At 44.5% G+C, this 27,494-nt stretch overlaps 2 protein-coding genes across 4 annotated transcripts in view; both read right to left on the reverse strand.

Annotated features, from left to right (window-relative positions):
* The window catches only part of LOC122878210 (interferon-induced protein with tetratricopeptide repeats 1B-like), a 49,075-nt gene that overhangs the window by 2,426 nt on the left and 19,155 nt on the right, over nt 1-27,494 (reverse strand). Inside the window, exons 1-2 of one of the 3 annotated variants that reach the window (XM_044200729.1) lie at nt 25,280-25,369; nt 20,669-21,177 (exon numbers count right to left, since the gene is read on the reverse strand). The exons of 1 other annotated variant lie outside the window; for it this stretch is intronic. In XM_044200729.1, the coding sequence (XP_044056664.1) occupies nt 20,669-21,177; nt 25,280-25,287 (517 nt within the window). In that variant the 5' untranslated portion in view covers nt 25,288-25,369. Of the gene's footprint in view, nt 1-401; nt 596-20,668; nt 21,178-25,279; nt 25,370-27,494 lie in introns of those variants that run through there. One more of the 3 variants, XM_044200730.1, reaches the window with a different exon arrangement.
* LOC122878213 (interferon-induced protein with tetratricopeptide repeats 1B-like) lies at nt 15,934-19,736 on the reverse strand. Its single transcript, XM_044200733.1, has 2 exons — nt 19,472-19,736; nt 15,934-17,995 (listed from the first exon to the last, which is right to left on the reverse strand). The coding sequence occupies exons 1-2, from the start codon at nt 19,477-19,479 to the stop codon at nt 16,699-16,701; spliced, it is 1,305 nt and encodes a 434-aa protein (XP_044056668.1). The 5' UTR covers nt 19,480-19,736; the 3' UTR covers nt 15,934-16,698.

Raw genomic sequence — 27,494 nt, forward strand, 5'->3', positions numbered from 1 at the left:
AAAATAGAATTATTTAGCATTTCTCCAGTTTCTCCAGCAGAATTATATTCCTGGCAGTGTGGGACACAACTTTCAGAAAACAATCAATGATTGTTACAAAGTAGAAAGAAAATACAAATGTTAAAATCCCTATAACCCTGGCTGTAAGGGAAGAAAGAAAAAAGAACAAGTAACATAGAAGAGAGCAAAGTAAGTAAAGAATAAAGAAAGAAGGGAGAGAAAAGATCACAAGGAAATAATGGAGCACTCTGAGCAGTCATTGAAAACATCGTCATTGACTTGTAGGATCCATAATGTTCATATTTTGGGCTCTGGGACTCAATAATAAGACATTCAAAACATCATAATGTTACTCATTATTTACTTCTACACTTATATAAAATGTAGAAGCAGCTCCTCACCTCATCATTCAGCTGTTTCCTCGACTCTGCAGTTCTCTGAATATGCGTCAGTGTGGTTGATTTCTGCTCTTGATGCTGCTTCGGGTTCGCTGGCACAATGTCAGTGATGTCCAACTTCTATTTCGCTTTAAATGATTTGATGATGTTGAGCAGGTGTAACATGAAATGTTCATAATGAAACCGAAACGATTTTCAGATGCGGGACATTTGCATGTAAAGCCTAATATTTACGTGTGCAATGCTTTTGTAATTTAGCCAACAAAACCACAGCATTACAGTCAGACTTCATTACACTTTTGTGCAAAAGACTTTCATAAAGCCTTCACAACACTGTAAATCCCATCTTGACAGCAGCGTGTGACGTTGTGCTGCAGCATCCTCAGGACCAGATGAGTCTGACGGGAAAACTTTCCTCAGTACTCACAAAGAAGTTTCACACATCGCAGTGGATACATCAATTGTTAATCAGTCTCATTGTTTACATTTTACTTGGAATAAAATAAAAACATCAAAATTGAAAATCCTCCTTTTGTTCAGTCTTAAGGCGTCTTGACTTTCGTTTCCCGTGAATGGAAACCTACAGCCACATATCTGTCATACCTCCAGCCAGCTCATAACATTCTTCATTTTATTTCCGCTTCACCTTGCCACGTACCAATGCTCTCTGTCATTCCAGATCGAGCCACTCCCTCCAGCTCTGGAGTAACCCCTTTGCTGCCATTTCCCTCACCTGACCTTCCCCACCCATTCATTCAACTGTTTTTCATTTTCCAGTCAGCCACAGTACTTATCCTGGGTCATCTCAATTCATTCAATGCCCCAGTGGTATTCTCAGGCTGTCTGAGGGTAGGGGCAGGGGCAGGGGCAGGGGCAGGTGTAGGGGCAGGTGCAGGGGCAGGTGAAGGTGCAGGGACAGTGGCAGGTGTAGGTGCAGGGACAGGTGTTTGTCTGCAGAGGCAGGGGCAGGGGCAGGGACGAAAAAGCACAAGGATGCAGTGCCATATAGGTATTTTCTCCACTGGAAGGGCATCTCAGAGGGCCTTGTCCTCAGAGGGCCCAGCCCTGTCTTGCTGTGTTTAGAAGCATTCACTAACCCTATGACATGGCTGGTACGCCACTCCACCCTGTCTGGTTGCATCCTGATCACTCTCTCGAAGTAATCTGCAGCCAGCAGCTTTTTGTCTGCGCTGAACTTCATCAGGGTCCAGGCTTTTTCCGCGTAGATCTCCAGATGGAGCTCGTCCTGGGATGGAGATGGGTATTTATTCATCAGGGCGTCGACCTTCGACAGGTAAGCCTGACTCTCTGCTTGTTCTCCCAGGTGGTGGTGCAGCCAAGCCAGGTTCCCGTAATTCACCGCTAACCAGGGGCCCTCATCTGTGTTTCTCATCTGGCGGAAGGCCTCTGCAGCCCTGCTGAACAAACTCTGGGCGTCTTCGGTGAACCCCAGCTTGTATTGAATGAACCCCTCCAGGTTGTAAATGTGACCCAGGGAGCTTTTTCCCTCCTCGTGGGCGATGTCCTCCAGCTTGTCCCTGAGTCGTATAAGTTTGGACCTGCCAGGGTCCAGATCCCAGGCGAAGTGGCACTGCAGGGCCTCCTGTTTAGGCTCCAGTGTTGTCGGACTCACTCTGGTCTCAGACCTACCATGCGTTTCGACCTGACTGACTTCACTACTGAAGATTCCCTGCATACTTTGGACTCCCCTCAGCTTGTGTGTGTGTGTCTTCGTCTCCTGGTTCTTCTGCTACCCGTCTCCTCCAGTGTACAGAACGGCCTACTCCAACAGATAAGACTCTATAGACATTCCTAGCTCCTGCCCACATTGTCTACTGTTTTTGCTTTACCTGTGTTCAGCATATCGTTGTAAAAAACTCCCTCGTCACTGCATTTACCTCCGTGATCTGTGTCTGCCTGCTGACAGAAGACCAGACCTCAACCCATCTGGAAATGGAGCGCTCCGCTCCCACCGTGGAAAATCCCTACGAAGGGTTGGTCAGCGCCCTTTGAGCGGCTCTGTCTCTGGATCCCCACCAACAGTCTGCCTCTGCCAGTCCCATGGCCCTTCCCCCCAGCTATTTGGGTGAGGCGATAGGATGTAGCGGTTTTCTGCTTCAAGTTTCCCTGTACATCGAGATGCACTCGCAAAGATTCACCACAGAATGAGCTAAAGTGGCCTTTCTCATTTCCCTCCTCTCCTGAAGAGCGTTGCTTTGGGCTCAACTTTTTCTAACTTCTTGACCCACTTACAGGAAGTGTTCGGTCTTGCCATCGGGGACCTGGCCGTGTCCGATCAGCTCTTCTACCTGCGGCAAGGCAGTTCTTCGGCGAGTGACTACACCCTGCAGTTCCACACGCTAGCAGCCGCTAGCAGGTGGAATGAGACTGCGCTAATAACTGCTTACCGCCAAGGTCTAAACTCCCAACTCTGCCAAAAGATGGTAATCTACAATAACAGCATTGGATTCGAAACTTTCATGCAGAAAACCGTGAAAATCGCTCAGTTACTGACCGCATGTCAACCAGAGCAAACAGCTAATTCACCGATCTCACCCGAAGCCTGTCCTCCAGTACCAGAGCCCATGCAACTCGACACCCAGCGGCTCTCTCCCCAAGAACGTGCACGTCGTCTGACCCAGGGCCGGTGCTCGTATTGTGTGGGATCAGAGCATACCCAACCCGTCCTCCACGTCCTGCGGTGAGTACCATTCCCAGTTACCCTGCCATTTCAAAATTAACCCTTCTTGAGGTCCAACTACTCACCCCACATTCTGTCGTTGCAGTACTTGCCCTCCTTGAGCCAGGCTCCTCCGGCAACTTCATCTCGCCGTTGTTATTGAGACGCCTAGAGTTACCGTTTCTACGTCACGCAGAGTTAAAAATAGAAACCATTCAGGGAAAACCGCTGGGACATGGAAGAATTAAATATCAATCACTGCCCATCACCCTACATGTAGGTTGTCTGCACAGAGAACAAATCCCCTTCCTGGTACTGGAGGGACCCACAGTAGACGTCATCCTGGGACGCCCATGGCTCGCTCAACATTCTCCGGAAGTCAGATGGGAGTCCAGCGAGATTCTGCGGTGGAGTCCAGCCTGCCTTCGACAGTGTATCTCCTCCGTTCCCAAACCTCTGGTCAGTCACTCCCCCGTCCATGTACATTCCACCCGAGTGGAGAGTCCTGACCCCCCGCCAGATCTCGACATCCCATCTGACTATGTGGCGTTCCAGGATGTCTTCAGCAAACAGGCAGCCACCCTCTTACCACCACATCAGCCATGGGACTGTGCCATTGACCTGCTGCCTGGGGCAACACCTCACCCGCGGCGTCAAGCTTCTTCTTCGTGGGTAAGAAGGACGGAGGCTTGCGGCCCTGCATCGACTACCGGACCCTCGACAGCCAAACTGTCAAGCTCCCTTATCCTCTTCTTCTGGTCCCTGCCGCCCTCGAGGAACTCCGTGGGGCTCGCATTTTCACCAAGCTGGATCTGCGGAGTGCCTACAACCTCGTTCGAATCCGGGAGGGGGACGAATGGAAGACGGCGTTCATCACCCCTTCGGGCCACTACGAATACCTGGTGATGCCGTACGGACTGTCCAACGCTCCAGCCGTCTTCCAGGGCTTCATGAACGAGGTGTTCGGGGAGTATCTCCACCGCTTTGTGATCGTCTACATCGATGACATTCTGATCTACTCCCGGAACTTGGCTGAACATCGCCACCACGTCACGCTCAGGAAACATCAGCTCTATCTGAAGCTTGAGAAGTGCGAGTTCCATCGCCCCATGGTCCAGTTCCTCGGGTACATCGTTAGCGCAGAGGGCATCCGAATGGACCAGGGGAAGATCCACGCCATCCAAAACTGTGTGTTACTAGTGCTATTTTTCCAGAAATCACAGGTACTTGTTGAAACCTGCCTTTAAAGGATACAGCTCGAAATATAATGTATTTTTCTTTGTGTTAGCCATGAAAAGACTAAAACCAACAATGAACTGATTGTACATTACATGTTTTGAGAGGGTGTTGCTGGGGTGAACTGTCCCTTTAAGCTCCAAAATACCAAAGAAAATTCTCTGTATGTGAAAACCTACTTGGATATAAACATGATTCTGTAGAAAGAAGTATAACTATAACAGAAGAAAGAAAGAAAGAAAGAAACAAGGAAAAAGGAGGAAAAGAAGGAGGGAAGGACATAAGGAAGAAAGAAAAGACAAAAGGGGATGAGGCAAGAAATAAGAAAAGATGGCTGAAAGCGGATTGGAAGGAGGAGCTAAGTTTACTATGTCTTACTATGTTTATTGTTAAAGGGACAGTTCAACCCAAAATCAAAAATCTATATTTTTCCTCTTACCTGTAGTGCACAGGTCTGAGGGGCACTGTCTGAGGTGCAGAGGCAGGGGCAGGTGAAGGTGCAGGGGCAGGGGCGAAAAAGCACAAGTATGCAGTGCCATATAGGCGTTTTCTCCACTGGAAGGGCATCTCAGAGGGCACTTTTTGCGGCTTTTATTTTTCGAAGATGGGGGCATAGGTGGAACGATCTCCCCCAGAGTCCACTATGGTGCCCTGCCAGCTATTCGTTCTAGTATCTTTGTGGGCCCTCCTCATGGAGGAGTCATTGAAAACATCGTCATTGACTTGTAGGATCCATAATGTTTATATTTTGGGCTCTGGGGCTCAATCATAAGACATTCAATACATCATAATGATACTCATTATTTACTCATACACTTATGTAAAATGCAGAAGTAGCTCCACACCTCATCATTCAGCTGTTTCCTCGACTCTGCAGTTCTGATTTCTGCTCTTGATGCTGCTTCGGGTTCGCTGGCACAATGTCAGTGTCCAACTTCTATTTCGCTTTAAATGATTTGATGATGTTGAGCAGGTGTAACATGAAATGTTCATAATGAAACGGAAACGATTTTCAGATGCGGGACAATTGCATGTAAAGCCTAATATTTACGTGTGCAATGCTTTTGTAATTTAGCCAACAAAACCACAGCATTACAGTCAGACTTCATTACACTTTTGTGCAAAAGACTTTCATAAAGCCCTCACAACACTGTAAATCACATCTTGACAGCAGCGTGTGACGTTTTGCTGCAGCATCCTCAGGACCAGATGAGTCTGACGGGAAAACTTTCCTCAGTACTCACAAAGAAGTTTCACACATTGCAGTGGATACATCAATTGTTAATCAGTCTCATTGACTTTCGTTTCCCATGAATGGAAACCTACAGCCACATATCTGATACACTTCCAGCCAGCTCATAACATACATGTTATTTCTGGTTCACCTTGGCACGTACCAACTCTCTCTCTTTCATTCCAGATCGAGCCACTCCCTCCTGCCCTGCAGAAACCCCTTTCCTGCCATTTCCCTAACCACACCTTCCCCGCCCATTCATGCACCTGCTTCTCATTTTCCAATCAGCCACAGTACTTATCCCGGGTCATCTCAACTCATTCCATGCCCCTGTGGTATACTCAGGCTGTCTGAAGGCAGGTGCAGGTGCAGGTGCAGGTGCAGGTGCAGGTGCAGGTGTAGGTGTAGGTGTAGGGCCAGGTGCAGAGGCAGGGGCGAAAAAGCACAAGGATGCAGTGCCATATAGGCGTTTTCTCCACTGGAAGGGCATCTCAGAGGACACTTTTTGCGGCTTTTATTTTTCGAACATGGGGGCACAGGTGGGACGATCTCCCCTAGAGTCCACCATGGTGCCCTGCCAGCTATTCATTCTAGTATCTCTCTATGCCTCTATTACCTTCAGTTAACAGAACTTTGATGTTACCTGCCTGTCTTGTGTCATACTTCTGAGTCCCCCGCATGCCTTTCATTATGAAAAGTTACATCTGTCTGTCAAACTAAAAATAAACAGAAAACATTTTTGTCCTTAAAAATTTCTTCAAAGTTGATTTAAAGTTAGAAACAGTTTTCCCCCCAACTTCTCTTGAAGCTATATCTAGCAGTCTGCGGCTGTCTGCAGCGTGTTACAGGTATGAAGAGCTGGGACAGCGGTTGCCTGGAGACACCTGCATTGTGAAGCCCTGCCGCCGCCTACAGGTGGAACCAGGTTACTGTCTGATTACACTTCTCTCCTCGACACAAAAGCTCATATTTGATCATGTTCACCTGCTCACCTGTTGCCTTGGAGATATTCTTATATAGCTGTATGTGTTTTATGCTCATCCATGTTGACTTAAAAGTTGAAAGTAAAAAAAAAACATTCTTCACTTTGGAAACAGTAGTTGACACATCATTGTCAATTTTATATCTTTTCCTTTTTACCTGCAAACTGTCAGACATCTTTTCTCTAAATTTTGTATGAAATTGGAATTTCTTTTTGGTAAGTAATTTCTTCTGCTTTTTATTCTACCGCTGATGTAAAGCCCTCAGGTTTAGGTGCAGTGTGTATGTACAGACACTCGCTCCATCTGTAGCCTTTCAGACACATTCTGTGGTTCAAACCCTCTGAGATAGAAACATCTAATCAGAATCAGATCGGAATCAGAAATACTTTATTGATCCCCGACAGGAAACTCTTTTGCTACAGCGGCTTGCTATCACGTCAGTGCACACAGGAATAGAAGTACTAGGCAAAGAAATATAATACACTATAATACAGGTTAGAAAATAAATTAAGTTCCAAGTAGGTATAAGTATAAAATAAAATAAGTGTGAAGTACAAAGTGGGTTTACCGGTTGATGATAATAATATGGTATAAAGTACTAGTGCATGAACTGCCAAGTTAAGTGTAGCTCATTTATAATGAGACGGAGGATATTGCACAGCAGTAATAGAGGTATGAATAAATATCAATATCAATAAATAGGGAATTTAAGTATATTTCCCAGGAGTATTAACATAGGATATTGCACAATTATGTCAAGTATTGCATAGATGTAATGATAAATGTCCAGTTTAATGACTTAGGGTCATACAGACTGACACTTAGAGGGAGGAGTTAAAGAGTTTGATGGCCACAGGCAGGAATGACTTCCTGTGGCGCTCTGTGGTGCTTTTTGGGGGCATGAGTCTTCTGCTGAAGGTGCTCCTTTGCTTGGCCAGCACGTCATGGAGCAGGTGGGAGACACTGTCCAAGATGGCGTGTAGTTTGGCCAGCATCCTCCTCTCTGACACCACCGCCAGAGAGTCCAGCTCCACCCCCACAATGTCACTGACCTTACGGATCAGTTTGTTGAGTCTGTTGGCGTCCGCTACCCTCAGCCTGCTGCCCCAGCATGCAACAGCATACAGGACAGCACTGGCCACCACAGACTCATAAAACATCTAATAATACTCCCCGTTTTATTATTATGGCCATTATGGATCAGGTTTTCATGCTACACTATGTGGCCATACGTATATGGCGCCAATAAAGTTTTCAATAATAAATGAATCTTAACTTGGGTTTAAATTCAGCTTTTCTGTGAAGAAAATTACTATTTCCCCCTATAATTAGTACCAAATGAAACAGTTATTTCCAAGAAACGTATTACGAAATCATTCTAAAATCTCAGAAACTTGGTTGTACATCAAAGTAACTATTACATTACCAATCAGAGAGTTTTATATGTCACCACTCCAAAGCTTACAGCAAAGCAAATTTCATACAGAGTATATAATGTTCTCATACAAACCTAAAATACAGTGCTAAGGAAAATAATAAACACAGCAGGAATATAGTAAACACCACGGTTACATGTAAGTTAAGAAAAGGAACATCTGATCAAAATCTATTTGAACTAATAATGTAATTTACTGAATTATGTAATGACATTTGAACATGTCCACAGTGGATGTTATTTAAAGGACCACGCCAGTGTTACTGAATGATTCAGCCTGTTTCATACAGATCGAGTACACTACTGCTGACAGTTTCTCAGTGCAAATGTATAGTTAGTTTCAATGGAATCACCCTCAGAGGATTCACTTGCAGGGTGAAGTAAATCTGGGCCAAACTTGACTTAATGTCACTGCGATCAGTGGGTCTTCACTGTTCAGTTTCTCACTTCCATTTTCATTTTATTTTTAAGAAGTAATCTTTTCCACAATTTCCACAAATCTTTTCCACAAGTTTTCCTAATGTGTATGTAATCAAATTAATGAGAAGGTAAAGATTTTTTTAGGTAAGGGAATATCTACATTTCTTTCTGGATTTAGAACCAGTTCTGTTAAAAACTCTATGGCTCTTGCAGGTTCGCCAGAAACTCCTCTATGTCTTTACACCTTGGTTCCTGCCTCTGTCTTTAATCTTCTCCAGAAATGTGATGCTGTTTTCACGAAAGAAGGATTGTTGCGGTATTGCAGCCGCCTTCATGTGATATGTTATTGACCTGTTACGATCCTGCCGATCGAAGTTTAAATATTTTGCATAGTTGTTGTACAGCATCTGTTTGTCTGCAGGTTCCAGGTCACTTGTTAGCAGTTCCTGGTATATCGGCTCAGCTTTAGACGGATTTGACTTTGCGTATATATTTGCGAGGTCTATTTTCTTCACAAGTGAAGAATGAGGGTAAAGAGAAATCACCTCCTTATGGAGACTGATTGCTCTGTCTATCACGCTTTGTTTTGGGCGACTTTGTTTTGGGTGTCTTTCCCTGAAAAAAATGATCTTCCATTTGTAGCAGAGTGCAACACATGACTTCAGATAACGTACATCTGGATGGTTTTCCAGAGCCTCCTCTGCCAAATCAATGGCCTCATCAGCAGATACATATTTCCAGTAAACCCATAGTACTGCTTTCATACCGCTGTAGCTGCTGATGGGATTTCTCAAAACCTTTCTGCCTAACTCACGCAGGCAGTACTCTTCGATTCTTTCTCCTTTCTTAGCACATTGCTCAAGGTAGTGAACGGCGAGGTACAAGCTCTCTGGATCCTGTTCCTTGGCGATTCTCATTTTCTCCAAGATGTCAGCCCCCAGCCCTGTCTTGCTGTGTTTAGAAGCATTCAGTAACCCTATGACTTGGCTGGTACGCCACGCCACCATGCCTGGCTGCATCCTGATGGCTCTCTCAAGGTAATGTGCAGCCAGCAGCTTTTTGTCTGCGCTGAACTTCATCAGGGTCCAGGCTTTTTCCACGTAGATCTCCGGATGGAGCTCGTCCTGGGATGGAGATGGATATTTATTCATCAGGGCGTCGACCTTCGACAGGTAAGCCTGACTCTCTGCTTGTTCTCCCAGGTGGTGGTGCAGCCAAGCCAGGTTCCCGCAGTTCACCACTAACCAGGGGCCCTCATCTGTGTTTCTCATCTGGCGGAAGGCCTCTGCAGCCCTGCTGAACAAACTCTGGGCGTCTTCGGTGAACCCCAGCTTGTATTGAATGAACCCCCGCAGGTTGTAAATGTGACCCAGGGAGCTTTTTCCCTCCTCGTGGGCGATGTCCTCCAGCTTGTCCCTGAGTCGTATGAGTTTGGACCTGCCAGGGTCCAGATCCCAGGCGAAGTGGCACTGCAGGGCCTCCAGTTTAGACTCCAGTGTTGTCGGACTCACTCTGGTCTCAGACCTACCATGCGTTTCGACCTGACTGACTTCACTACTGAAGATTCCCCGCGTACTTTGGACTCCCCTCAGCTTGTGTGTGTGTCTTCGTCTCCTGGTTCTCCTGCTCCCCGTCTCCTCCAGTGTACAGAACGGCCTACTCAAACAGATAAGACTCTATAGACATTTCTAGCTCCTGCCCACATTGTCTACTGTTTTTGCTTTACCTGTGTTCAGCATATCGTTGCAATAAACTCCCTCGTCACTGCACTTACCTCCGTGTTCTGTGTCTGCCTGCTGACAGAAGACCAGACCTCAACCCATCTGGAAATGGAGCGCTCCGCTCCCGCCGCGGAAAATCCCTACGAAGGGTTGGTCAGCGCCCTTTGAGCGGCTCTGTCTCTGGATCCCCACCAACAGTCTGCCTCTGCCAGTCCCATGGCCCTTCCCCCCAGCTATTTGGGTGAGGCGATAGGATGTAGCGGTTTTCTGCTTCAAGTTTCCCTGTACATCGAGATGCACTCGCAAAGATTCACCACCGAACGAGCTAAAGTGGCCTTTCTCATTTCCCTCCTCTCCTGAAGAGCGTTGCTTTGGGCTCAAACCCTTTGGAGCTCACAATCCCCTCTGATCAACTCTTTTTCTAACTTCTTGACCCACTTACAGGAAGTGTTCGGTCTCGCCATCGGGGACCTGGCCGTCTCCGATCAGCTCTTCTACCTGTGGCAAGGCAGTTCTTCGGCGAGTGACTACACCCTGCAGTTCCACACGCTAGCGGCCGCTAGCAGGTGGAATGAGACTGCGCTAATAACTGCTTACCGCCAAGGTCTAAACTCCCAACTCTGCCAAAAGATGGTAATATACGATAACAGCATTGGATTCGAAACTTTACTGACCGCATGTCAACCAGAGCAAACAGCTAATTCACCGCTCTCACCCGAAGCCTGTCCTCCAGTACCAGAGCCCATGCAACTCGACACCCAGCGGCTCTCTCCCCAAGAATGTGCACGTCGTCTGACCCAGGGCCGGTGCTTGTATTGTGGGGATCCTGGGCACCAGATCAGAGCATGCCCAACCCGTCCTCCACGTCCTGCGGTGAGTACCATTCCCAGTTACCCTGCCATTTCAAAATGAATCCTTCTTGAGGTCCAACTACTCACCCCACATTCTGTCGTTGCAGTACATGCCCTCCTTGACCCAGGCTCCTCCGGCAACTTCATCTCGCCGTTGTTATTGAGACGCCTAGAGTTACCGTTTCTACGTCACGCAGAGTTAAAAATAGAAACCATCCAGGGAAAACCGCTGGGACATGGAAGAATTAAATATCAATCACCGCCCATCACCCTACATGTAGGTTGTCTGCACAGAGAACAAATCCCCTTCCTGGTACTGGAGGGACCCACCGTAGACATCATCCTGGGACGCCCATGGCTCGCTCAACATTCTCCGGAAGTCAGATGGGAGTCCAGCGAGATTCTGCGGTTGAGTCCAGCCTGCCTTCGACAGTGTATCTCCTCCGTTCCCAAACCTCTGGTCAGTCACTCCCCTGTCCATGTACATTCCACCCGAGTGGAGAGTCCTGACCCACCGCCAGATCTCGACATCCCATCTGACTATGTGGCGTTCCAGGATGTCTTCAGCAAACAGGCAGCCACCCTCTTACCACCACATCAGCCATGGGACTGTGCCATTGACCTGCTGCCTGGGGCAACACCTCACCCGCGGCGTCAAGCTTCTTCTTCGTGGGTAAGAAGGACGGAGGCTTGCGGCCCTGCATCGCCTACCGGACCCTCGACAGCCAAACTGTCAAGCTCCCTTATCCTCTTCCTCTGGTCGCTGCCGCCCTCGAGGAACTCCGTGGGGCTCGCATTTTCACCAAGCTGGATCTGCGGAGTGCCTACAACCTCGTTCGAATCCGGGAGGGGGACGAATGGAAGACGGCGTTCATCACCCCTTCGGGCCACTACGAATACCTGGTGATGCCGTACGGACTGTCCAACGCTCCAGCCGTCTTCCAGGGCTTCATGAACGAGGTGTTCAGGGAGTATCTCCACCGCTTTGTGATCGTCTACATCGATGACATTCTGATCTACTCCCGGAACTTGGCTGAACATCGCCACCACGTCACGCTCAGGAAACATCAGCTCTATCTGAAGCTCGAGAAGTGCGAGTTCCATCGCCCCACGGTCCAGTTCCTCGGGTACATCGTCAGCGCAGAGGGCATCCAAATGGACCAGGGGAAGATCCACGCCATCCAAAACTGTGTGTTACTAGTGCTATTTTTCCAGAAATCACAGGTACTTGTTGAAACCTGCCTTTAAAGGATACAGCTCGAAATATAATGTATTTTTCTTTGTGTTAGCCATGAAAAGACTTAAACCAACAATTAACTGATTGTACATTACATGTTTTGAGAGGGTGTTGCTGGGGTGAACTGTCCTTTTAAGCTCCAAAATACCAAAGAAAATTCTCTGTATGTGAAAACCTACTTGGATATAAACATGATTCTGTAGAAAGAAGTATAACTATAACAGAAGAAAGAAAGAAAGAAAGAAAGAAAGAAAGAAAGAAAGAAACAAGGAAAAAGGAGGAAAAGAAGGAGGGAAGGACATAAGGAAGAAAGAAAAGACAAAAGGGGATGAGGCAAGAAATAAGAAAAGATGGCTGAAAGCGCATTGGAAGGAGGAGCTAAGTTTACTATGTCTTACTATGTTTATTGTTAAAGGGACAGTTCAACCCAAAATCAAAAATATATATTTTTCCTCTTACCTGTAGTGCACAGGTCTGAGGGGCACTGTCTGAGGTGCAGAGGCAGGGGCGAAAAAGCACAAGTATGCAGTGCCATATAGGCGTTTTCTCCACTGGAAGGGCATCTCAGAGGGCACTTTTTGCGGCTTTTATTTTTCGAAGATGGGGGCACAGGTGGGACGATCTCCCCCAGAGTCCACTATGGTGCCCTGTCAGCTATTCATTCTAGTAACTTTGTGGGCCCTCCTCATGGAGCAGTCATTGAAAACATCGTCATTGACTTGTAGGATCCATAATGTTTATATTTTGGGCTCTGGGGCTCAATCATAAGACATTCAATACATCATAATGATACTCATTATTTACTTATACACTTATGTAAAATGCAGAAGTAGCTCCACACCTCATCATTCAGCTGTTTCCTCGACTCTGCAGTTCTGATTTCTGCTCTTGATGCTGCTTCGGGTTCGCTGGCACAATATCAGTGATGTCCAACTTCTATTTCGCTTCAAATGATTTGATGATGTTGAGCAGGTGTAACATGAAATGTTCATAATGAAACCGAAACGATTTTCAGATGTGGGACATTTGCATGTAAAGCCTAATATTTACGTGTGCAATGCTTTTGTAATTTAGCCAACAAAACCACAGCATTACAGTCAGACTTCATTACACTTTTGTGCAAAAGACTTTCATAAAGCCTTCACAACACTGTAAATCCCATCTTGACAGCAGCGTGTGACGTTTTGCTGCAGCATCCTCAGGACCAGATGAGTCTGACGGGAAAACTTTCCTCAGTACTCACAAAGAAGTTTCACACATTGCAGTGGATACATCAATTGTTAATCAGTCTCACTGACTTTTGTTTCCCATGAATGGAAACCTACAGCCACATATCTGATACACTTCCAGCCAGCTCATAACATTCATGTTATTTCTGGTTCACCTTGGCACGTACCAACTCTCTCTGTCATTCCAGATCGAGCCACTCCCTCCTGGCCTGCAGTAACCTGTTTCCTGCCATTTCCCTAACCACACCTTCCCCGCCCATTCATGCACCTGCTTCTCATTTTCCAATCAGCCACAGTACTTATCCCGGGTCATCTCAACTCATTCCATGCCCCTGTGGTATACTCAGGCTGTCTGAAGGCAGGTGCAGGTGCAGGTGCAGGTGCAGGTGTAGGGCCAGGGCCAGGTGCAGAGGCAGGGGCCAAAAAGCACAAGGATGCAGTGCCATATAGGCATTTTCTCCACTGGAAGGGCATCTCAGAGGGCACTTTTTTTGGCTTTTATTTTTCGAACATGGGGGCACAGGTGGGACGATCTCCCCTAGAGTCCACTATGGTGCCCTGCCAGCTATTCATTCTAGTATCTCTCTATGCCTCTATTACCTTCAGTTAACAGAACTTTGATGTTACCTGCCTGTCTTGTGTCATACTTCTGAGTCCCCCGCATGCCTTTCATTATGAAAAGTTACATCTGTCTGTCAAACTAAAAATAAACAAAACATTTTTGTCCTTAAAATTTTCTCCAAAGTTGATTTAAAGTTAGAAACAGTTCCCCCCCCAACTTCTCTTGAAGCTATATCTAGCAGTCTGCGGCTGTCTGCAGCGTGTTACAGGTATGAAGAGCTGGGACAGCGGTTACGTAGAGACACCTGCATTGTGACGCTCTGCTTCCACCTACAGGTGGAACCAGGTTACTGTCTGATTACATTTCTCTTCGACACAAAAGCTCATATTTGATCATGTTCCCCTGCTCACCTGTTGCCTTGGAGATATTGTTATATAGCTGTATGTGTTTCATGCTCATCAATGTTGACTTAAAAGTTGAAAGTAAAAAAAAAAAATAATTCTTCACCTTGGAAACAGTAGTTGACACATCATTTTCAATTGTATATCTTTTCCTTTTTACCTGCAAACTGTCAGACATCTTTTCTCTAAATCTTGTATGAAATTGGAATTTCTTTTTGGCAAGTAATTTCTTCTGTTTTTTATTCTACTGCTGATGTAAAGCCCTCAGGTTTAGGTGCAGTGTGTATGTACAGACACTCCCTCCATCTGTAGCCTTTCAGACACATTCTGTGGTTCAAACCCTCTGAGATAGAAACATCTAATCAGAATCAGAATCAGATCGGAATCAGAAATACTTTATTGATCCCCGACAGGAAACTCTTTTGCTACAGCGGCTTGCTATCACGTCAGTGCACACAGGAATAGAAGTACTGGGCAAAGAAATATAATACACTATAATACAGGTCAGATAATAAATTAAGTTCCAAGTGGGTATAAGTATAAAATAAAATAAGTGTGAAGTACAAAGTGGGTTTACCGGCTGATGATAATACTATGGTATAAAGTAATAGTGCATGAACTTCCAAGTTAAGTGTAGCTTATTTATAATGAGACGGAGGATATTGCAGCAGTAATAGAGGTATGAATAAATATCAATATCAATAAATAGGGAATTTAAGTATATTTCCCAGGAGTATTAACACAGGATATTGTGCAATTATGTCAAGTATTGCAGAGATGTTAATGATCAATGTCCAATTTAATGACTTAGGGTCATACAGACTGACACTTAGAGGGAGGAGTTAAAGACTCTGATGGCCACAGGCAGGAATGACTTCCTGTGGCGCTCTGTGGTGCTTTTTGGGGGGATGAGTCTTCCGCTGAAGTTGCTCCTTTGTTTGACCAGCAAGTCATGGAGTGGGTGGGAGACGCTGTCCAAGATGGTGTGTAGTTTGGCCAGCATCCTCCTCTCTGACACCACCGCCAGAGAGTCCAGCTCCACCCCCACAATGTCACTGACCTTACGGATCAGTTTGTTGAGTCTTTTAGTGTCCGCTACCCTCAACCTGCTGCCCCAGCATGCAACAGCATACAAGATAACCACTGGCCACCACAGACTCATAAAACATCTAATAATACTCCCCATTTTATTATTATGGCCATTATTGATCAGGTTTTCATGCTACACTATGTGGCCATACGTATATGGCGCCAATAAAGTTTTCAATAATAAAGGAATCTTAACTTGGGTTTAAATTCAGCTTTTCTGTGAAGAAAATGACTATTTCCCCCTATAATTAGTACCAAATGAAACAGTTATTTCCAAGAAACCTATTACGAAATCATTCTAAAATCTCAGACACTTTTTGGATGATTAAACAAATGTTTTCCTTCCTTTAAAGTTTCCAAATTAAATGTCGGCAGTGGCTTTCAAAAGTCTTAGTTTGACTGACGTCCACCAGTGCCCCGTGTACTGTAACCACCAACACAAAAACTTAAAGAAGACTTTTTAGTGTACATCATGTATATTTAATAGTATTAGTATTGTGTACAACTGAGACACAGCTCAACATACTTTCTAAGAATACAATCAGTTGAATCTGGCGATAATATTCAGGTTATACATCAAAGTAACTATTACATTACCAATCAGAGAGTTTTATATGTCACCACTCCAAAGCTTACAGCAAAGCAAATTTCATACAGAGTATATAATGTTCTCATACAAACCTAAAATACAGTGCTAAGGAAAATAATAAACACAGCAGGAATATAGTAAACACCACAGTTACATGTAAGTTAAGAAAAGGAACATCTGATCAAAATCTATTTGAACTAATAATGTAATTTACTGAATTATGTAATGACATTTGAACATGTCCACAGTGGATGTTATTTAAAGGACCACGCCAGTGTTACTGAATGATTCAGACTGTTTCATACAGATCGAGTACACTACTGCTGACAGTTTCTCGGTGCAAATGTATAGTTAGTTTCAACGAAATCACCCTCAGAGGATTCACTTGCAGGGTGAAGTAAATCTGGGCCAAACTTGACTTAATGTCACTGCGATCAGTGGGTCTTCACTGTAAGTTTCTCACTTCCATTTTTATTTTATTTTAAGAAGTAATCTTTTCCATAATTTCCACAAATCTTTTCCACAAGTTTTCCTAATGTGTATGTAATCAAATTAATGAGTAAGTAAAGATTTTTTTAGGTAAGGGGATACCTACATATCTTTCTGGATTTAGAACCAGTTCTGTTAAAAACTCTATGGCTCTTGCAGGTTCGCCAGAAACTCCTCTATTTCTCTACACATTCGGTTCCAGCCTCTGTCTTTAATCTTCTCCAGAACTCTGATGCTGTTCTCACGAAAGAAGGATTTGTGCGGTATCTCAGCCGCCTTCATGTGATATGTTATTGACCAATCCTGCCGATAGAGGTTTAAATATTTTGCATAGTTGTTGTAAAGCATCTGTTTGTCTGCAGGTTCCAGGTCACTTTCTAGCAGTTCCTGGTATATCGCCTCAGCTTTAGCCAGATTTGACCTTGCGTATATATTTGCGAGGTCTATTTTCTTCACAAATGAAGAATGAGGGTAAAGAGAAATCACCTCCTCATGGAGACTGATTGCTCTGTCTATCACGCTTTGTTTTGGGCGACTTTCCCTGAAAAAAATGATCTTCCATTTGTAGCAGAGTGCAGCACATGTCTTTACATAACGTACATCTGGATGGTTTTCCAGAGCCTCCTCTGCCAAATCAATGGCCTCATCAACAGATACATAGTCCCTGTAAACCCATAGTAATGCTTTCATACCGCTGTAGCTGCTGACGGGATTTCTCAAAACCTTTCTGCCTAACTCACGCGCTTCATCTTCGATTAGTTTTCCTTTCTTAGCACATTGCTCAAGGTAGTGAACGGCGAGGTACAAGCTCTCTGGATCCTGTTCTTTGGCGATTCTCATTTTCTCCAAGATGTTATCCTCCAGCTCTTTGTTGCTATAATTAAAGGGACTGGCTAATGCTAACATATGGCTGGTACGCCACTCCACCATGTCTGGCTGCATCCTGATGGCTCTCTCGAAGTAATCTGCAGCCAGCAGCTTTTTGTCTGCGCTGAACTTCATCAGGGTCCAGGCTTTTTCCGTGTAGATCTCCGGATGGAGCTCGTCCTGGGATGGAGATGGGTATTTATTCATCAGGGCGTCGACCTTCGACAGGTAAGCCTGACTCTCTGCTTGTTCTCCCAGGTGGTGGTGCAGCCAAGCCAGGTTCCCGTAGTTCACCACTAACCAGGGGCCCTCATCTGTGTTTCTCATCTGGCGGAAGGCCTCTGCAGCCCTGCTGAACAAACTCTGGGCGTCTTCGGTGAACCCCAGCTTGTACTGAATGAACCCCTGCAGGTTGTGAATGTGACCCAGCCAGCTGTTTCCCTCCTTGGGGGCGATGTCCTCCAGCTTGTCCCTGAGTCGGAAAAGTTTGAACCTGTTAGGGTCCAGATCCCAGGTGAAGTGGCACTGCAGGGCCTTCAGTCTGGACTCCAGTGTTGTCGGACTCTGAGCAGCACTGATGGAGAATAAATGTAACAAATATTAAAACTCATCATCAGCAGGTTCATACAGTACGCTCTGAAGGGTGCTATGTTTGGAGAACGACGGTACATGTCATGTGGAGGGAGGGAGGAAGGGAATAAGGAATAAACAAAGTAAGGAAAAGTTAACACACCAGTAGTAAGGCAATAAAAAAGTAAAAGTGAAATATAAAAGAGTGAATAAGGGAAGTAATGGATGAAGAATTTTATTTTCATGATTCTTGACTTTTGTAGGACTTGCTTTTTATTTAAATTTTCTCTTACTATGTTTATTGTTAAAGGGACAGTTAACCCAAAATCAAAATTCCATATTTTTCCTCTTTCCTGTAGTACTATTTTTCCAGAAATCACAGGTACTTGTTGAAACCTGCCTTTAAAGGATACAGCTCGAAATATAATGTATTTTTCTTTGTGTTAGCCATGAAAAGACTAAAACCAACAATGAACTGATCGTACATTACATGTTTTGAGAGGGTGTTGCTGGGGTGTACTGTCCCTTTAAGCTCCAAAATACCAAAGAAAATTCTCTGTATGTGAAAACCTACTTGGCAATAAGCATGATTCTGAAGGAAGAAGTATAACTATAACAGAAGAAAGAAAGAAACAAGGAAAAAGGAGGAAAAGAAGTAGGGAAGGACATAAGGAAGAAAGAAAAGACAAAATGGGATGAGGCAAGAAATAAGAAAAGATGGCTGAAAGCGGTACGGAAGGAGGAGGTAAGTAAGGAACGTAGGAAGGAGGGAAGGAAAGGAAAGAAATGGAGCAAAACACAGAAGAGAACAGGGAAGACAGGAAGGATGAAACGGAGTAATAAAGGGAGGAAATGAGGAGGTACTAATGGAAAAAATGGATGAGGAAAGTCGTAAGAGAAGAGGAAGGAGAAAGGACTAATGAGAAAAGAACAGAAGAAAGATGGCTGAAAGTTAAGCCTCAACTTCTACTGAGGAAACACATTACAGGGTTTTATGGCTGATTCTCTCTTTATGAGTAAAAAATAAAGTGAAATAAAAATGAACTAAATGATTAATCCATCAAATGAAAACAAAATAGAAGGATTTAGCATTTCTCCAGTTTCTCCAGCAGAATTATATTCCTGGCAGTGTGGGACACAACTTTCAGAAAACAATCAATCACTAATGATTGTTAAAAAGTAGAAAGAAAATACAAATGTTAAAATCCCTATAACCCTGGCTGTAAGGGAAGAAAGAAAAAAGAACAAGTAACATAGAAGAGAGCAAAGTAAGTAAAGAATAAAGAAAGAAGGGAGAGAACAGAGCAAAGGGAAATAATGGAGCACTCTGAGCAGTCATTGAAAACATCGTCATTGACTTGTAGGATCCATAATGTTCATATTTTGGGCTCTGGGACTCAATAATAAGACATTCAAAACATCATAATGTTACTCATTATTTACTCATACACCTACATAAAATGCAGAAGCAGCTCCTCACCTCATCATTCAGCTGTTTCCTCGACTCAGCGGTTCTCTGACTATGCGTCCGTTTGGCTGATTTCTGCTCTTGATGCTGCTTCGGGTTCGCTGGCACAATGTCAGTGATGTCCAACTTCTACTTCGCTTTAAATGATTTGATGATGTTGAGCAGGTGTAACATGAAATGTTCATAATGAAACCGAAACAAATTTCTGATGCGGGACATTTGCATATAAAGCCTAATATTTACGCGTGCAATGCTTTTGTAATTTAGCCAACAAAACCACAGCATTACAGTCAGACTTCATTACACTTTTGTGCAAAAGACTTTCATAAAGCCCTCACAACATTGTAAATCCCATCTCGACAGCAGCGTGTGACGTTTTGCTGCAGCATCCTCAGGACCAGATGAGTCTGACGGGAAAACTTTCCTCAGTACTCACAAAGAAGTTTCACACATTGCAGTGGATACATCAATTGTTAATCAGTCTCATTGTTTATTTTTTACTTGGAATAAAATAAAAACATCAAAATTGAAAACAACTCCTTATGAAAGCGATGAAAATCCTCCTTTTGTTCAGTCTTAAGGCGCCTTGACTTTCGTTTCCCGTGAATGGAAACCTACAGCCACATATCTGTCACACCTCCAGCCAGCTCATAACATTCTTCATGTTATTTCCGGTTCACCTTGCCATGTACCAACGGTCTCTGTCTTTCCAGATCGAGCCACTCCCTCCAGCCCTGCAGTAACCCGTTTCCTGCCGTTTCCCTCACCTGACCTTCCCCGCCCATTCCTTCACCTGTTTCTCATTTTCCAATCAGCCACAGTACTTATCCCGGGTCATCTCAACTCATTCCATGTCCCAGTGGTATACTCAGGCTGTCTGAGGGGCAGGGGGAGGGGCAGGGGCAAGGGCAAGGGCAAGGGCAAGGGCAAGGGCAAGGGAAGGGGCAGGGGCATGTGCAAGGGCAGGTGCAGGTGCATGGGCATGGGCAGGTGTAGGGGCAGGGGCAGATATAGGTGCAGGTGCAGGTGCAGGTGTAGGGGCAGGGGCAAGGGCAGGTTCAGAGGGCAGGGGCGAATAAACACAAGGATGCAGTGCCATATAGGTGTTTCCGCCACTGGAAGGGCATCTCAGAGGGCCCAGCCCTGTCTTGCTGTGTTTAGAAGCATTCACTAACCCTATGACATGGCTGGTACGCCACTCCACCATGCCTGGCTGCATCCTGATGGCTCTCTCGAAGTAATCTGCAGCCAGCAGCTTTTTGTCTGCGCTGAACTTCATCAGGGTCCAGGCTTTTTCCGCGTAGATCTCCAGATGGAGCTCGTCCTGGGATGGAGATGGGTATTTATTCATCAGGGCGTCGACCTTCGACAGGTAAGCCTGACTCTCTGCTTGTTCTCCCAGGTGGTGGTGCAGCCAAGCCAGGTTCCCGTAGTTCACCACTAACCAGGGGCCCTCATCTGTGTTTCTCATCTGGCGGAAGGCCTCTGCAGCCCTGCTGAACAAACTCTGGGCGTCTTCGGTGAACCCCAGCTTGTACTGAATGAACCCCTGCAGGTTGTAAATGTGACCCAGCCAGCTGTTTCCCTCCTCGGGGGCGATGTCCTCCAGCTTGTCCCTGAGTCGTAAAAGTTTGGACCTGCCAGGGTCCAGATCCCAGGTGAAGTGGCACTGCAGGGCCTTCAGTCTGGACTCCAGTGTTGTCGGACTCTGAGCAGCACTGATGGAGAATAAAAATAACAAATATTAAAACTCATCATCAGTAGGTTCATACAGTACGCTCTGAAGGGTGCTATGTTTGTAGAACGACAGTTCATGTCATGTGGAGGGAGGGAGGGAGGGAATAAGGAATAAACAAAGTAAGGAAAAGTTAACGCACCAGTAGTAAGGCAATAAAAAAGTAAAAGTGAAATATTAAAGAGTGAATAAGGGAAGTAATGGATGAAGAATTTTATTTTCATTATTCTTGACTTTTACAGGTCTTGCTTTTTATTTTTATTTTCTCTTACTATGTTCATTGTTAAAGGGACAGTTCACCCCAAAATCAAAATTCTATATTTTCTGCTCTTGCTTCGGGTTCGCTGGCACAATGTCAGTGATGTCCAACTTCTACTTCGCTTTAAATGATGTGATGTTGTTGAGCAGGTGTAACATGAAATGTTCATAATGAAACCGAAACAAATTTCAGTTGCGGGACATTTGCTTATAAAGCTTAATTATTACGCGTGCAATGCTTTTGTAATTTAGCCAACAAAACCACAGCATTACAATCAGACTTCATTACACTTTTGTGCAAAAGACTTTCATAAAGCCCTCACAAAATTGTAAATCACATCTTGACAGCAGCGTGTGACGTTTTGCTGCAGCATCCTCAGGACCAGATGAGTCTGACGGGAAAACTTTCCTCAGTACTCACAAAGAAGTTTCACACATTGCAGTGGATACATCAATTGTTAATCAGTCTCACTGACTTTCGTTTCCCATGAATGGAAACCTACAGCCACATATCTGATACACTTCCAGCCAGCTCATAACATTCATGTTATTTCTGGTTCACCTTGGCACGTACCAACTCTCTCTGTCATTCCAGATCGAGCCACTCCCTCCTGCCCTAACCACACCTTCCCCGCCCATTCATGCACCTGCTTCTCATTTTCCAATCAGCCACAGTACTTATCCCGGGTCATCTCAACTCATTCCATGCCCCTGTGGTATACTCAGGCTGTCTGAAGGCAGGTGCAGGTGCAGGTGCAGGTGCAGGTGTAGGTGTAGGTGTAGGGCCAGGTGCAGAGGCAGGGGCCAAAAAGCACAAGGATGCAGTGCCATATAGGCATTTTCTCCACTGGAAGGGCATCTCAGAGGGCACTTTTTTTGGCTTTTATTTTTCGAACATGGGGGCACAGGTGGGACGATCTCCCCTAGAGTCCACTATGGTGCCCTGCCAGCTATTCATTCTAGTATCTCTCTATGCCTCTATTACCTTCAGTTAACAGAACTTTGATGTTACCTGCCTGTCTTGTGTCATACTTCTGTGTCCCCCGCATGCCTTTCATTATGAAAAGTTACATCTGTCTGTCAAACTAAAAATAAACAAAACATTGTTGTCCTTAAAATTTTCTCCAAAGTTGATTTAAAGTTAGAAACAGTTTCCCCCCCCAACTTCTCTTGAAGCTATATCTAGCAGTCTGCGGCTGTCTGCAGAGTGTTACAGGTATGAAGAGCTGGGACAGCGGTTACCTGGAGACACCTGCATTGTGACGCTCTGCTTCCACCTACAGGTGGAACCAGGTTACTCTCTGATTACATTTCTCTTCGACACAAAAGCTCATATTTGATCATGTTCCCCTGCTCACCTGTTGCCTTGGAGATATTCTTATATAGCTGTATGTGTTTTATGCTCATCCATGTTGACTTAAAAGTTGAAAGTAAAAAAAAAAAAATTCTTCACCTTGGAAACAGTAGTTGACACATCATTGTCAATTGTATATCTTTTCCTTTTTACCTGCAAACTGTCAGACATCTTTTCTCTAAATCTTGTATGAAATTGGAATTTCTTTTTGGCAAGTAATTTCTTCTGCTTTTTATTCTACTGCTGATGTAAAGCCCTCAGGTTTAGGTGCAGTGTGTATGTACAGACACTCGCTCCATCTGTAGCCTTTCAGACACATTCTGTGGTTCAAACCCTCTGAGATAGAAACATCTAATCAGAATCAGAATCAGATCGGAATCAGAAATACTTTATTGATCCCCGACAGGAAACTCTTTTGCTACGGCGGCTTGCTATCACGTCAGTGCACACAGGAATAGAAGTACTAAGCAAAGAAATATAATACACTATAATACAGGTTAGAAAATAAATTAAGTTCCAAGTGGGTATAAGTATAAAATAAAATAAGTGTGAAGTACAAAGTGGGTTTACCGGCTGATGATAATAATATGGTATAAAGTACTAGTGCATGAACTGCCAAGTTAAGTGTAGCTCATTTATAATGAGACGGAGGATATTGCACAGCAGTAATAGAGGTATGAATAAATATCAATATCAATAAATAGGGAATTTAAGTATATTTCCCAGGAGTATTAACACAGGATATTGCGCAATTATGTCAAGTATTGCATAGATGTAATGATCAATGTCCAGTTTAATGACTTAGGGTCATACAGACTAACAGTTAGAGGGAGGAGTTAAAGAGTCTGATGGCCACAGGCAGGAATGACTTCCTGTGGTGCTCTGTGGTGCTTTTTGGGGGGATGAGTCTTCCGCTGAAGGCGCTCCTTTGTTTGACCAGCAAGTCATGGAGTGGGTGGGAGACGCTGTCCAAGATGGCGTGTAGTTTGGCCAGCATCTTCCTCTCTGACACCACCGCCAGAGAGTCCAGCTCCACCCCCACAATGCCACCGGCCTTACAGATCAGTTTGTTGAGTCTTTTAGTGTCCGCTACCCTCAGTCTGCTGCCCCAGCATGCAACAGCATACAGGATAGCACTGGCCACCACAGACTCATAAAACATCTAATAATACTCCCCGTTTTATTATTATGGCCATTATTGATCAGGTTTTCATGCTACACTATGTGGCCATACGTATATGGCGCCAATAAAGTTTTCAATAATAAAGGAATCTTAACTTGGGTTTAAATTCAGCTTTTCTGTGAAGAAAATGACTATTTCCCCCTAAAATTAGTACCAAATAAAACAGTTATTTCCAAGAAACTTATTACGAAATCATTCTAAAATCTCAGACACTTTTTGGATGATTAAACATATGTTTTCCTTCCTTTAAAGTTTCCAAATTAAATGTCGGCAGTGGCTTTCAAAAGTCTTAGTTTGACTGACGTCCACCAGTGCCCTGTGTACTGTAACCACCAACACAAAAAACTTAAAGAAGACTTTTTAGTGTACATCATGTATATTTAATAGTATTAGTATTGTGTACAACTGAGACACAGCTTAACATACTTTCTAAGAATACAATCAGTTGAATCTGGCGATAATATTCAGGTTATACATCAAAGTAACTATTACATTACCAATCAGAGAGGTTTATATGTCACCACTCCAAAGCTTACAGCAAAGCAAATTTCATACAGAGTGTATAATGTTCTCATACAAACCTAAAATACAGTGCTAAGGAAAATAATAAACACAGCAGGAATATAGTAAACACCACGGTTACATGTAGGGGAGGAAATGAGGAGATACTAATGGAAAAAATGGATGAGGAAAGACGTAAGAGAAGAGGAAGGAGAAAAGAAAGGACTAATGAGAAAAGAACAGAAGATAGATGGCTGAAAGTTAAGCCTCAACTTCTACTGAGGAAACACATTACAGGGTTATATGGCTGATTCTCTCTTTTTGAGTAAAAAATAAAGTGAATTAAAAATTAACTAAATGATTAATTCATTAAATGAAAACAAAATAGAAGGATTTAGCATTTCTCCAGTTTCTCCAGCAGAATTATATTCCTGGCAGTGTGGGACACAACTTTCAGAAAACAATCAATCACTAATGATTGTTAAAAAGTAGAAAGAAAATACAAATGTTAAAATCCCTATAACCCTTGCTGTAAGGGAAGAAAGAAAAAAGAACAAGTAACATAGAAGAGAGCAAAGTAAGTAAAGAATAAAGAAAGAAGGGAGAGAAAAGAGCAAAGGGAAATAATGGAGCACTCTGAGCAGTCATTGAAAACATCGTCATTGACTTGTAGCATCCATAATGTTCATATTTTGGGCTCTGGGACTCAATAATAAGACATTCAATACATCATAATGATACTCATTATTTACTCATACACTTATATAAAATGCAAAAACAGCTTCTCACCTCATCATTCAGCTGTTTCCTCGACTCAGCGGTTCTCTGACTATGCGTCCGTTTGGCTGATTTCTGCTCTTGATGCTGCTTCGGGTTCGCTGGCAAAATGTCAGTGATGTCCAACTTCTACTTCGCTTTAAATGATGTGATGTCGTTGAGCAGGTGTAACATGAAATGTTCATAATGAAACCAAAACAAATTTCAGATGTGGGACATTTGCATATAAAGCCTAATATTTACGTGTGCAATGCTTTTGTAATTTAGCCAACAAAACCACAGCATTACAGTCAGACTTCATTACACTTTTGTGCAAAAGACTTTCATAAAGCCCTCACAACACAGTAAATCACATCTTGACAGCAGCATGTGACGTTTTGCTGCAGCATCCTCAGGACCAGATGAGTCTGACGGGAAAACTTTCCTCAGTACTCACAAAGAAGTTTCACACATCGCAGTGGATACATCAATTGTTAATCAGTCTCATTGTTTACATTTTACTTGGAATAAAATAAAAAAATCAAAATTGAAAATCCTCCTTTTGTTCAGTCTTAAGGCGCCTTGACTTTCGTTTCCCATGAATGGAAACCTACAGCCACATATCTGTTACACCTCCAGCCAGCTCATAACATTCTTCATGTTATTTCCGGTTCACCTTGCCACGTACCAACTCTCTCAGTCATTCCAGATCGAGCCACTCCCTCCAGCCCTGCAGTAACCCGTTTACTGCCATTTACCTCACCTGACCTTCCCCACCCATTCATTCACCTGCTTCTCATTTTCCAATCAGCCACAGTACTTATCCTGGGTCATCTCAACTCATTCCATGCTCCAATGGTATACTCTGGCTGTCTGAGGGGCAGGGGCAGGTGCAGGTGTAGGTGCAAGCGCAGGGGCAGGTGTAGGTGCAGGTGCAGGGTCAGGAGCAGGGGCAGGTGTAAGTGTAGGTGCAGGGGCAGGGGCAGGTGTAGGGGCAGGGGCAGGGGCAAGTGTAGGTGTAGGTGCAGGGGCAGGGGCGAATAAACACAAGGATGCAGTGCCATTTATTCGTTTTCTCCACTGGAAGGGCATCTCAGAGGGCCCAGCCCTGTCTTGCTGTGTTGAGAAGCATTCACTAACCCTATGACATGGCTGGTACGCCACTCCACCCTGTCTGGCTGCATCCTGATGGCTCTCTCGAAGTAATCTGCAGCCAGCAGCTGTTTGTCTGCGCTGAACTTCATCAGGGTCCAGGCTTTTTCCGCGTAGATCTCCGGATGGAGCTCGTCCTGGGATGGAGATGGGTATTTATTCATCAGGGCGTCGACCTTCGACAGGTAAGCCTGACTCTCTGCTTGTTCTCCCAGGTGGTGGTGCAGCCAAGCCAGGTTCCCGTAGTTCACCACTAACCAGGGGCCCTCATCTGTGTTTCTCATCTGACGGAAGGCCTCTGCAGCCCTGCTGAACAAACTCTGGGCGTCTTCGGTGAACCCCAGCTTGTACTGAATGTAAATGTGACCCAGCTAGCTGTTTCCCTCCTCGGGGGCGATGTCCTACAGCTCGTCCCTGAGTCATAAAAGTTTGGACCTGCCAGGGTCCAGATCCCAGGTGAAGTGGCACTGCAGGGCCTCCAGTCTGGACTCCAGTGTTGTCGGACTCTGAGCAGCACTGATGGAGAATAATGTGTGTAATTTAGCCAACAAAACCACAGTCAGACTTCATTACACTTTTGTGCAAAAGACTTTCATAAAGCCCTCATAACAGCGTGTGACGTTTTGCTGCAGCATCCTCAGGACCAGATGAGTCTGACAGGAAAACTTTCCTCAGTACTCACAATGAAGTTTCACACATTGCAGTGGATACATCAATTGTTAATCGGTCTCATTGTTTACATTTTACTTGGAATAAAATAAAAACATCAAAATTGAAAATAACTCCTTATGAAAGCAATGAAAATCCTCCTTTTGTTCAGTTTTAAGGCGCCTTGACTTTCGTTTCCCATGAATGGAAACCTACAGCCACATATCTGTCACACCTCCAGCCAACTCATAACATTCTTCATGTTATTACCGGTTCACCTTGCCACGTACCAACGCTCTCTGTCATTCCAGATCGAGCCACTCACTCCAGCCCTGCAGTAACCCGTTTCCTGCCATTTACCTCACCTGACCTTCCCCGCCCATTCATTCACCTGCTTCTCATTTTCCAATCAGCCACAGTACTTATATCGGGTCATCTCAACTCATTC

Source organism: Siniperca chuatsi, linkage group LG6 (assembly GCF_020085105.1).
Source record: "Siniperca chuatsi isolate FFG_IHB_CAS linkage group LG6, ASM2008510v1, whole genome shotgun sequence".
NCBI classification, from domain to species: domain Eukaryota; kingdom Metazoa; phylum Chordata; class Actinopteri; order Centrarchiformes; family Sinipercidae; genus Siniperca; species Siniperca chuatsi.